Here is a 13,061-nt window from a genome sequence, read left to right as displayed (position 1 = left end):
GACAACGTCAATTCATGCCAAAACCAAGCAATATTAATTTGCAGTAGATAGATGATAAGAAAAGTGAATTACAATGACCACTTTCTATTTTTTGCTAAATATAACCGTTCGTGAGGAAGTCCTTAGATATAGCGTAGTTCCTAATGCCGAGCCCTGACGCAGAACCAGGCCCAAGTCTGTAGCGAGATGGTCGCTGTAAGGCTACAGCACAGGCGAAAGAGGAAAATTGTTTGTTAATCAGCCGCATTAAATATAACCTTTTAGGATTTTAAGTCAGTCGAAATGCTTTAGTGGTGAGCATCCGTCTTCCTTCGGATCGGTATCGCTGCTGAAGGTGCGAAAAGAGACCACAATGTTCAAGATGTAATGGCGCTGTAACACAGGACTAGAAGCACTATAGGAGACAAAACACAATATTCCTGAAGGCCATTCGTCAGTTTGTACTTTCTACTGCGGTTGTTGACGGCATCTCCAGTTTGACTTGGCGGAGTGCTGCTTGTGGGGCTGCAGTTTTGGTTTGTGGAATGAAACGATTGCATTGCTTCCTTACCCGACTACAAGCCCGCAAGCAGAATAGGTATGATGCATCTTTCTTGATGAGTGTATATGCTGGAGGCCCTAAGCACGCATTATCGAGCGTGCTACGGCCTGACAAGTTCTCGATGTTGTTCTGTCCCTAATCCAGCTGACACCTTTTTGCCTTATTTCAAAGCCCCACAGTCTGGGTGTAATTTTGAGTATGCTTTATAAGCAGATCTGAAGGGGATTTCATAAGATTACCAGCCACAGGAGTGCCTTCCCATCCCTCTCCATCGCTGATATCATACGCCAACTCTTTCTGTGGCAGCCAACAGCCATCCATTTGCGCTGCAACCCTGGTGATAGTAAAGCTAACATCACGCCTGATTGCATTTATAGCTCCCAAAACAGGGAAGCGTCGCAACTAGGGTTATTCCCGTGCGCCCCATTCCCGGGGGCAGATGTAAACGAACAATTTGTTTGATAAACAGCAAAAATGGCATCCCGATTTGGATTTGGTGCAATTTTCATTAAACTGGCCATCATCGTCAGCGTGTTCTTAGCACTTGCTCTGGGTAAGGCTTCCCTTCAACCAGTCAGCACCTCGTTTGCTTGCTGTACGGTGATTCTTGTGGCAGTGTGGGCGAAGTTTGGGGAGTGTAGGCAAATATGCACACTTTCTGCACTGGTTCATTACATAGAAGACCGACCTTGGCTATGTCCTATGATCTTTGTGGTTTGAGGGCATGGGGGTTGGGGAAGCCAACAAGCTAAAGCTAGACAGGCTTTGTGTATGTACAATGGGTTTGTGTTCGATGGAAATCGGTATTTTGGCTGTTTGAATCTGTAGGCTTATTATGGGCGTACCAAGAGAAGCTTCTGTTTTTTCCAATGCGTAAGCTAAAACCTGGCAACTAGTGCAGCATTCTGATAGGTAGATGTAAATTGGACGGCTACGCTCTCCACAGCTGGTATTCACTGCAGGCAAAGAAAGTGATAGCAGTTGCAGGACAATCAAGCACATCAAAATGATAATAAGAATAGTACTACTAGCAGTAGACGTAACAGGACTGCAGATGCGTTAATGGCTCCTCGACCTTCGGTGTCCACATTTTTTGGGGAATAGTTGACTTTGTGTTTGCCATTACGCAGGTGCTGAGAGTCTCAGTTCACCAAACGACGACCCGTATGCTAGGAGAACTCCTACGAGAATGAGTATGTGGAATGTTAGATGTAAAGCTAGAGGGATTTGTAGTTTGTGCCCATTGCTTCATTGCCGGTGTCTATGCTCCCCACGGACGTTCCACACGCGCCTATTTGTTTGTTGGTATATGTCTTTCCTGCTGCAGAAATTCCTTATGAGGACGTGAATATAACAACAAGCGACGGCGTCAACCTGCATGGATGGCTACTTAAGCAGAAAAGTGCACAAGTAGCCCCAACTGTTATTTTCTTCCACGGGAATGCTGGAAGCACGTCTTCTTCCCTCTCCCTGTTCCCTTGTTTGTTAGGCTCACATATTCTTGTCCAAAATCACTTATTCCAACAGACCACGTAACACTGCTGAGCTTCAAGGCGTAGACATGGCTCGCTATTTCGTGTATTTATTCGGGAAAATGCAGACATCTCACATCGGCTGGAAAACCTTGCCGCAATGTATTGCGAAACCGGGGCAAACATCCTGATTGTTGACTATAGAGGGTACGTAGAACTAGCTACAATGGTAGCTCGTGGAAGCCACAAAGGAAACAGGACCACAGGCGATGTTGTAGGTAGTAAGGAGAAGGCTGTACATTTATTTCTATGCCGTAGAATATGGTTATTTATAGGGTAAAACAATCATATAAATGTGATATTGCACTAGCGTCTGGTAACATAGTCATAATAATACAGGTAATATAATACTCTCTTTTATCTAGAGCAGCATTACATGTGCACTACAACAAAGTGGCCAGGCCGAGCATGAAGAAGCATGTGCCATTTCTTTTTTCCGTGTTCTTTGTTTGTCAGGTACGGAAAAAGTGAAGGCAGTCCCTCAGAAGAGGGCATTTATAAGGACGCAGATGCTGCTCTTACTTTTGCAAAACAGAACCAAACAGTTGGCAAAAATATATTCCTGTTTGGAAGAAGCCTTGGTGGAGCGGTGGCTATTGACCTGGCACACCGCAGAGGCAGCGAAGTATGCTACCCTTAAACATAACTTTTAGAGAAGGTTAAAGAGTCAAGAACACTTTGTAGATCTTTGCTTGACTAGGATTTTGCTGTGGCCCCATGAGTTTACCTTTTTATGTTGCCCCGTTGCTTTGCTTTCTTCCACTGGTATCTCATAAAGGCCTCAAATTGCTTGTTCTGTGCGCGGTGCGAGTATTTGTTTGTAGCTTTTTCGTCCGGTAACACATCTAGTGCAATTTTCGGGTATTCGCAGCTTGTTTCCCGTTTTGCCTAAAATTGTGTATGTGCAAAGGTAAAGGGCCTAATTTTGGAAAACACCTTCACTTCTCTCGAAGATGTCATCTACGACCTACTACCTGGCCTTCGGCACGTCAGGTGTGTCATTAGCGCTTTGCAGGTAAGGATTCTCAAGTTTTCTCCGCGCATATTCTAGTTACTTCGTATTTTGTGGCCTTTTTCCTCATGAATATGTGCATAAAGGACAAAGCAACGCATGACTATTCCTGCTTTCATATTGGTCCACGAACACATAAATCCAATTAAAGCTTCATATTGCTTCTGGTGCTTATCTCTCTTTCTGTGTGTGTCCTTTGAGCACAGCGTATGCATCTAGAGAGCGAGAAAAAGATGCGGGAAATCAATTTGCCCACCTTATTCATATCAGGAAGAAGCGATAAGCTAATAAACCCCCTGCAAATGGACAGACTCTACGAAGTAGGACTCCTTAGGAATATTACCGTACATCATCTCCTGTGCGCTAGATGTGATATTACTGCGCGTGCGTGAGGCCACTGAGTTTAATATGAGCGCTGACGTATCTGCATTCGCATTCGAATTTACATTGTTCACTATTAATCCAGAAAGAGATGTTATGCCGTCGAAGTAATACCAAGTGTTTATACAAAAATCCGCCTACAACCATTCAAAAGTGCACGTGTGCATACTTTCTGTTCCTATACGCATGTATGCGTGTACATTCATACGCACAGATGCATGCGTGTATATCCGCAATAATATGCCCAGGTATATGCGTGTATATCTGCAGTTTTCACCTCTACACATCTATCGTTAAGTTCAGGGTTTTTGTTTGACAAGCGCAAAAGTTTATCCTTTGTAATACAAGTCTATCGGGCATATTTCTTAGTCTCTTCAGATCTACCCGCATACATACAACCACGCATGCGTAAATAGACCACGGCTGCGTAGGCCCTTCCTGTTTGTGCGTGTGAGAATAGGCTTACAATGTCCCCCGACTTGTAGTTATCTGCTGTTCTGTCCTTCGATATTTCATGTATGTTCTTTATTTCTATCGGTTTATTCGTTGTTTGTCATGGGCTTGTTTTTCCATTAAATTTGTATACATTGTGCATATGATTTCAGGCCTGTGGCTCTCCGCTCAAAGAGAAAGTGGACATAGAGGAGGGAGGCCACAACGACACATGGATTGAGGGCGACGAGGCTTATTTCATGAAAATAAAAGATTTCATGGGTCGTGTGCTCCATCTTTCTGCAGAGCCGGACGGAAGTGAAAAAGGAAAAAAATTGCCTACAGGTGAGGACCAGCAAGCCAGTAGGATAATATTTTAAGGTTTCAGATTATGGAGAAGGAACACAAGTTGAAGAGAGACGATGGCCTAAGACATGGAACAAAGCATGGACAGGAAGGCCAGCTACTACCTAAGTTTAAGATAGAGACAAGCGGTTGTTACATACTGCATTTGAACAAACAATTAGCCACAACTCTTTACCAGTCGTGGTTCGCACATTCCAATGCGCGTCGATGATGAAGTGCATTGTGGGTGCAGTGTGTTTTCCTTGCTTTTTGTGAACCCATCAATCTATATTGCAATTGTGTACCCCTTGGATTTTGTTAACCCTATAGATATTTGTGTCCCTCGTGTGAGCTTTTCCTTGTTTATTTTAGGGAATGATCTGGAAATATACGCTATGAGGAAAAACCAGCAGCTCATATTGGAGAGTATCGTAGGGGCAGTTCTGCTGTATGCGCTTTTCCTGGCCCTCTCATCCGCCATAACGAGAGCTAAACTAGTGCACAGTAAACCCCAAAAAAAAATCAAGATGTATCCACCGTCAGATTGTCCCATGGAACTTCACGGGGAATGGTCTACAGATAATCAAGAAGAACAAGGAAATGCAGAAGAAACAAACATACATGCAAGAGGTCGTGGTAAAAGTCAAGAGGTAGTCGAGGTGCTGGCTGATCCAGCAGCCACTTCAGCTACTTAATCCCCTTAAACAGACAAAAGCAAAGATCGACAATCACAAAGGCAGTCTGCACAATAGTGCAAATGGCTAAAAAACGATCCACAAAGTAACCTTATCTTGGTTGAACTCAGCTGTACAATACACAAGGTAGATCTGCTGCCTCGTTCTCGTTGGGGATATGCCTATCGAGATTCTTCTTAAGTTCGCCTCCAGAAGTCTTGCTGTTGAAGAAAGCAAGCTTGCTGTGTATATGTTGATCCATATACACCGGGTGGCGCAGCCTGCTCTTTTTGAGTGACGGTGTCTCTGCTTTTCCTTTTCTGCGACACAAGTGTTTTTGCTGCATTTTCTTTCTGCGTGTTCGACTTTTTGTTTTTTGCAACCGGCCTCGTTTTGTGTGTGCTGATGTATGTACGTGCGTACATCATTGAGCGAAATTGTGGCCTGGAATGCACGTAGAACTTACACAGCCCACCATTTCGGAGATCTAGACAGGTCTCAATTCAAATGGATCAGTTTTAAAGAACATATGGTTCTATCTGTTACACTCTCATTACAGCACACACTCACCCCGTGCGCGTGCTAACTGAGAATTGGCGTTTATTCGACTGCATGGAGACTTGCAGGCTAGGTCTTGGTCTCTGCTGTCACGCTGCCTACGGAGCTTGGCTGTCCTTTCCCTCGCTTTTCCTTTCCTCTCAGTTGCTGGCATCGCCCTTATCTACCTCTATTGTGTCCTATCCTATCGCAGATGTTTCGGGTAGAAAGGGAATGAAATTGACACCTTCGTTCTGAAGAAAGGTCTCGTGCCTCCTATAATCTTAATAGTAGGCGCCGAAACCTTGCCTGCAAGACGCAGTCTGTCTACTCATACAGCTGTTACATCTTATAATATAGTGGACTTTTATGAAGTTTCGTCACAGAGGACAAAGCAGTCTTAGACAGGTCATTAACCGCTGTGGTAAACTCTGAACTCCGCACGTGCACCAGGGAGGTTAGTCAACCCTTCACTTATAGCCAATGCGGTAGCGTGCGACACGAAGTTCTCTACAGTTAAGGGATGAAAGGGCGTTGCATGCAGCATGCAGGTAGGATGCCTTCCGATTCGGCTGGGAGATGCTTAAACTCTGGGCCTGTTTAGAGAGACAAAGATGCACCTCGCGCATATGCAATATTACAGCAGCGTAGTAAATTACTGAAGGACCAAAATGTATCACGAAAACACACCAGTCGCTCTTGATGCTCCGTGATTTGCAGCAGCTAGCGGCGCTAGCATCGACAAGCAAAGTCATTGTGTGCTTACCTGGGTTGAATCGGAGCCTGGCACCCATATAGAGAGAGAAAGCAGGGTGGTAGTCCCCCTCACTTATCCCTTTAAAGCCTCCTGGCAATCTGAGTTCGGCATCAAAACGAAGGTTCTCCTCTGCTTTTTTCTGCAGTACGGTTAATCTACATTGTAGCTGACATACAAGGTGTACGTGCAACAATGCACCTGTACAGAGACCTTCAAGCGTTACATTATCAGTAAACGCTGCACACGTGTAAAAAAATTCACTCCTAAATCCCCTTTTCACAACTCTAGTTTTACATGATACAATGTTAGCCTTTGATGTAAAGTCTGCCGAGGCCTGTACTGCCAGAGATAATGAATGCAGAAAATACCGAGACATGGCCCCCAACAATGTGCCCCTGCACCGCCAGCATATATTACGTGCTATACAAATCCTCATGAAATGGCCTCTATTCATATTCGAAGAATAAACCTTAATAATTCACGCAAATCAGGAACACGCAGCAGACACTGGGACAATTAGGTGCTCCTACCTCCTCCCGTTGATTGAAAAGGCAATCCAAGATTCTTCAGGCTTGCTGCGCCGAGGCACTGGAGGGCTTTCAGGGGAGCACAAAATACCAGCTGCAGTGCACAAATCGAGGTGTAAACCCAACACAACACATACGGCTTCCCTCTGAGTTCTTTCTTTTCGTGGGTGAGATAAAGGTAGCTTCAAGGAGGATCTAGAAACAAACAGCGGCTTAGATACCAACACTTCGTCTAGGGCTGCAACAAGTCTTCAAAACATATGCCTACCTTGCAGGTACTCGTAAAGCTTGCTATCTTCACGCGGATCCGGAGGCCAGGAGACGGGCTCCGGGAGACAAATGTAGCACCCAATCACATCGCCCGAGGCTGAGTCGACACGAACACTAAAGCCTCTGCATTGAACTGGGGGGACTGTGACAGTGGAAGGCGTGTTTTGTCGGAGCTGCTTTACCGTGCGTCCAGACATGAGTCTACCCGCCTCCGGGGGATTACAAGTTCCACACAGTGCGTTGTGATTCAACACGGACTGATCTGAAAATTTTTCATCTCCGCATGCGCTAGTTGGGGGGCTTGTCTGTGTGCTCCGTGCAGGAGAGAACAAGAGCCGAAATCAGAGAGCGCGTAGGAAAAGAGGTTTGCTCCAATAGGCAAGTCGAATCGCTGGTACCGACAGGCCCAGCCAACTCTGCGAATGCACGGAAGCAAAGTCACAAAAATCTCAACTGAACCCGAATTCCCTCATTAAAAATACTGGCATTCATTTTCCGTCGGACTCGCCTGAAGTAGGGCTGCACTTTCGGTTGCAGATCGGCTGGATATCCAGCGAACTGCAGCCTTTCAAGCTGAGGCTCCAGAACCTCAGCCTCGAAGTAGAACCGGCCACTGTTGCACGCATGCGTTGCGAAGACGCTCGCCCACCCCTTCAAACGCATGCAGACACATCACACGTCTCATACCCCCAAACCACTGGAGAGGCTGCAGGGCACTACCCAACGGCATGCGTTGGTAACGCAAAACAGTCCTAACTCTGCCCCCCCAAAGCAACTGCCGCAGCAGATGAAACAGCGGCCGCAAGCGCTAGTTCAAAATCCATGAGAAAGCAGCAGCACCAACAAGGGGAGTGGAACAAAAGCAGAAAGGGCACCATCGTTACCTTGTACCCCTCGCACGTAAGCCTGTCTGCGGAAAGCTTGATTCTTCTATCCCGGTACCTCTCTGACAGAACGACAAAAGGCAAATCATCTGAGGGCAGACGTACGGGCAAAAGCAACACAAAAATTCCACCGTAAGGGCAACGACCCGGAAGACGCAGCAGCCGCCATGAAGAAAACTTGCTGAGCCACGTGGATTAAACTTCTCCACAGACACAACCGCCAATGCAAGAAGCGTCCAAGAGCCGCTTATCCTCATTCGGATCGCATCCAGTACCTGCAGGCCTTATTCTGCAGGCCTTATGGTGTCGCATACCTCTGGCAAGGGTGAGTGGAGGTAATTTGGCTTTTCTGATCGCCTCTTCGGCCTGAGATCGTTCTTTGGCCCCATGTGGAATTATGTCATGCGTCCCATGACGCCCATGCTGATCATGGGGATGCAGCTCCGCTGACATGACTGCAGCTGCGACTGGCCCTTTTCAAGAGGCAGCTGCAGTTCCTGCGCTGCGCCTTTCTTTTGGCTTCGTAATTGAGGGTACGTCACCTCCGCCGCTGCTGCCTTTGTGGTTGCTGATCCTTCTCGCTGTGCTGCACCTTTCGGATGGAGCCACTGCTTTCGCTGCTAAGTGGGCTTGGAATATAATTCGCCGCCTGGTGGGAAGAGAGTCTTAGATATTTTTATGGACTGGACCCTGGATATACAGCATATCTGTGCACAGGCTGCACGCATCACCGCTACAGCCTAAGAAGGGCTCACCAGCTTTCTGCTTGAAAAGGGCCCCTAGGATTTCTGCAGCAGGCGCTCCTTAGACTCCACGGCAACAGGCAAAGGTGGGTGTGGAAGGAGGCCATCGCCACAACGTTCATTAGGGTTCTACGATGATGCCACCCGAAACAGCTGCTACTAGAGCTGCTGCATGCGCGTATTAGTCCCTTGACATATATGAAGACCCCTTTCTCGTTCCTTGCTGCCGTCCCGGAGCAAACACCCCTCTAACTGTGTATGCGAACCGATGGGCACCCTGCCGTCAGCAGCGCAGTTCTCAGAAGCCTCCCCGTCAGGGTTCCTCGAAACGCTAAGTTGAATCACAAGAGTCCAACATAAAGAACCCTGTGGAGCCATCAACCCGCCTGAATTCCCTGCAGCCTTTGGTTCAGCCGTGTAGGGCCCCTGGGTACTTCGCTCCATGTCGGGGGGGCCCCCCGACATGTTCCCTCTCCCTCTTCATGAAGCCATCGCTGGCACAGAAGTTGATGGACGACCAAGAAAGCAAACTCGGTATAATTTAATGATTCTTATCCACTACTGCATGGCGCAGGTCCTCGGCGTACCACTGTGTTCCCTGCGCATGCTCTGCGCTGCCGAGCAAAGTGTTCACGATCACACGAAAGGAATCCAACGTAGGCTTTGCGGCTAAGTTTCTGGAAGATGGAGGAGTGGAGGGGCTACACGGCTGAGGACCGCAGTGACTCCTCGCCGTCCTCTTCGATTGACGGATCATCCGATGTCATGTCCTACACACAGAAAGCCAATGCAGCAGACTACCTCTTTTTCTCCCAGCCTCAGCAGCAGCAAGCCCAGCAGCAGCAGGTGCTGGTGCAGCAGTATGCGCAGCAACAAACCCACAACCCCCAACAGCAGCCCGCTGAGCAACCGCACCCAGGTAGGGGTTTTACCTACCCCAGCTGCTACTCCAGCTAGGCTGCCAGAGACCTTTCCGCCGCTTTTCCGGCTAGCCGCCTAATCTGTGTGTCTTCTGCATGAATGCTGTTTGGCTATGGGCAGAGCAGGGGCTGGCAGAGCAACAGCAGGCCCTGCAGATGGCAGACTACGTTGAAAGGGAACAGCAGCGGGAACGAGAGGTTGCACGAAAGTAAGCGTATGGCCAGACGTTTTCACCCTGAAATATTATTGAGTATATCGAAGGCTTGAGTGGCTTCAGAGTCAGCAGAATACGGGTGGGATGGGCGGTCAAGCACATAGGGCATCTCTAGAGCATGGAGGGTCTCTATGGTTTTCGACTTCTTGGATAGAAGGGTCGACAGTGCAGCGTTCAGAATTCACCGCCTGCTAGAAATTGTTGAACGGTGTCTGTGGCAGTGCGGTTGAGGGCGCTAACAGACAGCCCACCGTCGCATTCAGATGTATGATGCAACTAGCCCTGAGTTTCCAGCCTTGTCAAGCCTGTATTGCAAGTAGCAACACCGTCCTCCCTACGCGTGCCTGCATGCCCTAGTTCTTTTCCTGAGACTCCGTTTGGGTGTACAGACAGCAAACTGCGCTGCGCCGCGGTCTCTTTTCCGTAACGGAGCTAGAGGACTGGATGGGGGAGGACTGCCCGCAACTGGACCGGCAATGCTTGATTCGCTTCCCACTAGAAGTTGCAGAAACTCTGCGTCAGCGATTGCACAATGCTGCCGCTGCTGCTGCTGCCGCTGCTGCAGAAGGTGCAGAGCTACCCGAACCAGGAGCGGCAGCACTCGGGCTAACCATTGTGCCAAGACCAGACTACAATTACAGGGCGTTTGATGTTAAAGTCTGTCTACACATGCCCGCTTACATACACTGCGCAGAACGAGCGCTGGCTGGAATGGATACGCCTGAGCCAGCTGTCTGCTTCTCGAACGCTCTGTTTATTAGCTAGCGACTGTGACCTCTTGAGGCAGGCTCCGTATAGAGAGAGCCACTGGCTAGCTGGGGCTAACGGGAGATAGCAGCCGTCTGATATGCACAACTTCTGGCTGGAGGGCACTTCGTATCAGAGATTGAGGCTGCTTGTGTAACTACGCAGGTTTCAGGTTACCGAGGTCGGTTGCGGGGCATCTTGGTTGAGTTGCCTACGTTGATAGAAACCTATAAATCTGTGGACTCTGATATCCTCTTCAAATCGGGTGATTCTATGCCTTCCGGTCCTTCTAGCATGTCTGATCGATAGTATATATATGTATATATATATTTATATAAATGATGGGCGTCTATCGATATTCTCGGTTCAACTTTCGCTTGCTGGTCGTTCTTCCATTGTTCTTTCTGCCTTGAACGCATTCCTCCCTTAATGCGTGCATGTGTGCATCTTCTCTGGCCCTCATGTTTGTAGGTGATGTGTGCCAGATGCTGTACGTCTTCGATCCGCAAGTTAGCAATATGGACTTGAGCAGTCTGTGTGACAAGCAGCAATGGGAGTGGCGGGCGGGCCTCACTCCACCGACGCATCGGATCAGGAGCAGAAAGTTCAAGAACATAGATTTGTTTGATCGAGAGGAGATAAGAGATGCGGAACTGGAAGTGCTGCAGGTGCGTGAGCGAGGGAACGCAACGTTTTGTAGTCTGGTGGTAAGACATGCGCGGTGTCGGCGGGTGTGCCGTCATGACCGCAAAGCGACGAAATTCGTCAAGACGTGTATATGTTGCTCAATGTAAAAAGCAGAAGACATGGGGCTTTTTTTCAAATTGCATAACTCCCTTCCGCATGAATGTATGTGCAACGGCTGTTGTTTATCTTCTCGACTGCTTGTGTCATTGCATGTCCATCTTGTTTGCAGCTGCTGCATGGCCTGCGTCGTGACACTTATGAGATAGAAGTCCATACTGAATTGGATATGCTAGAAGCTCGAAATAAAGAGCAGGAACAACCGTCCCAGCCGCAGTCACAGGGAAAAGGGTCGTCTTCGGAAGCTCCGAAAGTGGAACGTGTGGTTCTCATGACTGAAGATGTGACAGCGTTGCTACAGCTGGTAGACCAGGATGACGAATACCTTTCAGACGCCTCCGATATTCTTTTTTCCATTCAAGCAGAGGGTGCATCTCTCTCTGGGGCTGGTATGTACCTGCACACCCTCGAATATCTGCCTGCACTGTACAGACCCCTGTGCTGCCTCTTTTGATCACTCTTCACCCCGATTATCCCTTCTTTCTCCCATTCGGTAGTGCAGAGACAGCGCCAGCCGCCACTGATGCGTACTCTGTAGCTGCTTTTGTTGGCCATTGCAGACGCAATCGCTCGACCCAGAAGAGGCAGGGGGGCTGCCACGGGGGCCCCTGGGGGCCTCTCGCGAAATGCCTCAAGTGGGGGCTTAGATAGGCAGGATGTGGAGGCGTCTCAAGTGGGTCTTATGGCTTCACGAGCACAACTACAGCTGCAAATGGGGCAGCAGCAGCAGCAGTTGCTGGTGCAGCAGCAGCTAGGGCAGCAGCCACTTCTGCTGCCGCAAGGGATGCCAGACGTTGTGCACCCTGTTGGAGGCATGAACGAAGCAGAGGAGAGAGAGCGCCTGCGCCTTCGGAAGGAAAAGAGGCGGCAGAAGAAGGATAGGAAGCGAGCTCGCAGGGAGCACAGACTACAGCAGCAGCTGATGCAGCAGACTGGCATCGCTCCCGATCCTACAAGTGGTCCCTGTGATCCGGAGGGAACTGTCATGGCCCCCGGATCAGCGGAACTAACCCATGGAGGAACTCAAGGTAGCATCGGACAGGGTGTGGGAGGACTGGAAGGCAATGAAGACGATTACGACGGTCTCAGTTCGATAGCCAGTGCAGACGGGCAGTGACCAGAGCTGGGTGGGCAAGTACCATCGCAGTGGGTAATGATTTCCTGTTTTTTCTGATACAAAGAAGCTTTATTTAAAAGGAAACGCAACGCGAAACTTCTTACTGTGTTGTCGCATCTTTCCCATCGCAAGATGAGGCATTGTTTCCAATCCTGAGACTTCACTTAGCTACATGAGCGCGTAAACAGCTTGCGGAGCGATGTTCTGGCTCCTTTTAGTGTACAGCACAGGTAATTTTTCTGTCTCGAGCTAGCGGCCACCCAAAACAGTTTGGGTTACTCGAACTGTGTCTAGACAATTCAGGAATTTCAGTGCTTTGCTTTAGGTCGTCAGCTTTTAAGGTCTAATATACCGGACGAGTGCACTTCTCATAATAAAAGATATTCCGCAGAGGGATCTGCTGTATTCGCAGTAGCGGGCGTAACTCTGTCTCCTCTGAGATCGCTCTTGCCATTAGAATTTGCCGATCGCTTTCAGTTGAAGCATTCAAAGTTCCAACGTGATCACATGCCTGAAATATATATATATATATAGATGGTTCTTGCTATGCTTCCGTGTTTCTTGGAGAATCTGACAACAGAAACAGGAGGTCGCGGGAAGTAGAAGCAGTGAAATCTAATGTA

General features: G+C 48.4%; 3 protein-coding genes across 3 annotated transcripts; 2 read left to right on the top strand and 1 right to left on the bottom strand.

The window, feature by feature from the left end:
* Window positions 1-1,015: 1,015 nt before the first annotated feature.
* On the top strand, window positions 1,016-4,938 carry LOC34621068 (alpha/beta hydrolase domain-containing protein WAV2). The gene is made up of 9 exons (XM_026336915.1): window positions 1,016-1,178; window positions 1,672-1,734; window positions 1,869-1,991; window positions 2,142-2,220; window positions 2,530-2,698; window positions 2,984-3,088; window positions 3,292-3,405; window positions 4,072-4,261; window positions 4,574-4,938. The coding sequence occupies exons 1-9, from the start codon at window positions 1,016-1,018 to the stop codon at window positions 4,936-4,938; spliced, it is 1,371 nt and encodes a 456-aa protein (XP_026192700.1).
* Window positions 4,939-5,970: 1,032 nt separating this feature from the next.
* Window positions 5,971-8,345, bottom strand: LOC34621069 (set1/Ash2 histone methyltransferase complex subunit ASH2). Its single transcript, XM_026336903.1, is given in 8 exon segments — window positions 5,971-6,050; window positions 6,221-6,309; window positions 6,742-6,832; window positions 7,007-7,131; window positions 7,191-7,424; window positions 7,517-7,659; window positions 7,893-7,981; window positions 8,207-8,345. Coding segments are annotated over 8 exon segments (990 nt in total).
* Window positions 8,346-9,319: 974 nt separating this feature from the next.
* LOC34621070 lies at window positions 9,320-12,438 on the top strand. Its single transcript, XM_026336902.1, has 7 exons — window positions 9,320-9,554; window positions 9,677-9,764; window positions 10,160-10,427; window positions 10,683-10,782; window positions 10,989-11,176; window positions 11,434-11,710; window positions 11,882-12,438. Exons 1-7 carry the CDS (start codon window positions 9,320-9,322, stop codon window positions 12,436-12,438), a joined length of 1,713 nt encoding a protein of 570 aa, XP_026192687.1.
* Window positions 12,439-13,061: the final 623 nt, after the last annotated feature.

The sequence above is a fragment of the Cyclospora cayetanensis genome, unplaced genomic scaffold (genome assembly GCF_002999335.1).
Source record: "Cyclospora cayetanensis isolate NF1_C8 unplaced genomic scaffold, CcayRef3 CcayRef3_contig_153, whole genome shotgun sequence".
NCBI classification, from domain to species: Eukaryota; Apicomplexa; class Conoidasida; order Eucoccidiorida; family Eimeriidae; genus Cyclospora; species Cyclospora cayetanensis.
Note: the sequence above shows the minus strand (reverse complement) of the source record. Positions and strands in the feature narration are given on the sequence as shown.

Bases quoted from the DNA above. Each gene is read 5' to 3' on its own strand.
- LOC34621068 (XM_026336915.1), top strand. From the start codon at position 1,016: ATGGCATCCCGATTTGGATTTGGTGCAATTTTCATTAAACTGGCCATC. The intron at 1,735-1,868 runs GTATGTGGAATG...TTCCTGCTGCAG, and splicing joins GAGAACTCCTACGAGAATGA to AAATTCCTTATGAGGACGTG. The intron at 1,992-2,141 runs GCACGTCTTCTT...GGGAAAATGCAG, and splicing joins CTTCCACGGGAATGCTGGAA to ACATCTCACATCGGCTGGAA.
- LOC34621070 (XM_026336902.1), top strand. From the start codon at position 9,320: ATGGAGGAGTGGAGGGGCTACACGGCTGAGGACCGCAGTGACTCCTCG. The intron at 9,765-10,159 runs GTAAGCGTATGG...TTGGGTGTACAG, and splicing joins GAACGAGAGGTTGCACGAAA to ACAGCAAACTGCGCTGCGCC. The intron at 11,711-11,881 runs GTATGTACCTGC...TGGCCATTGCAG, and splicing joins TGCATCTCTCTCTGGGGCTG to ACGCAATCGCTCGACCCAGA.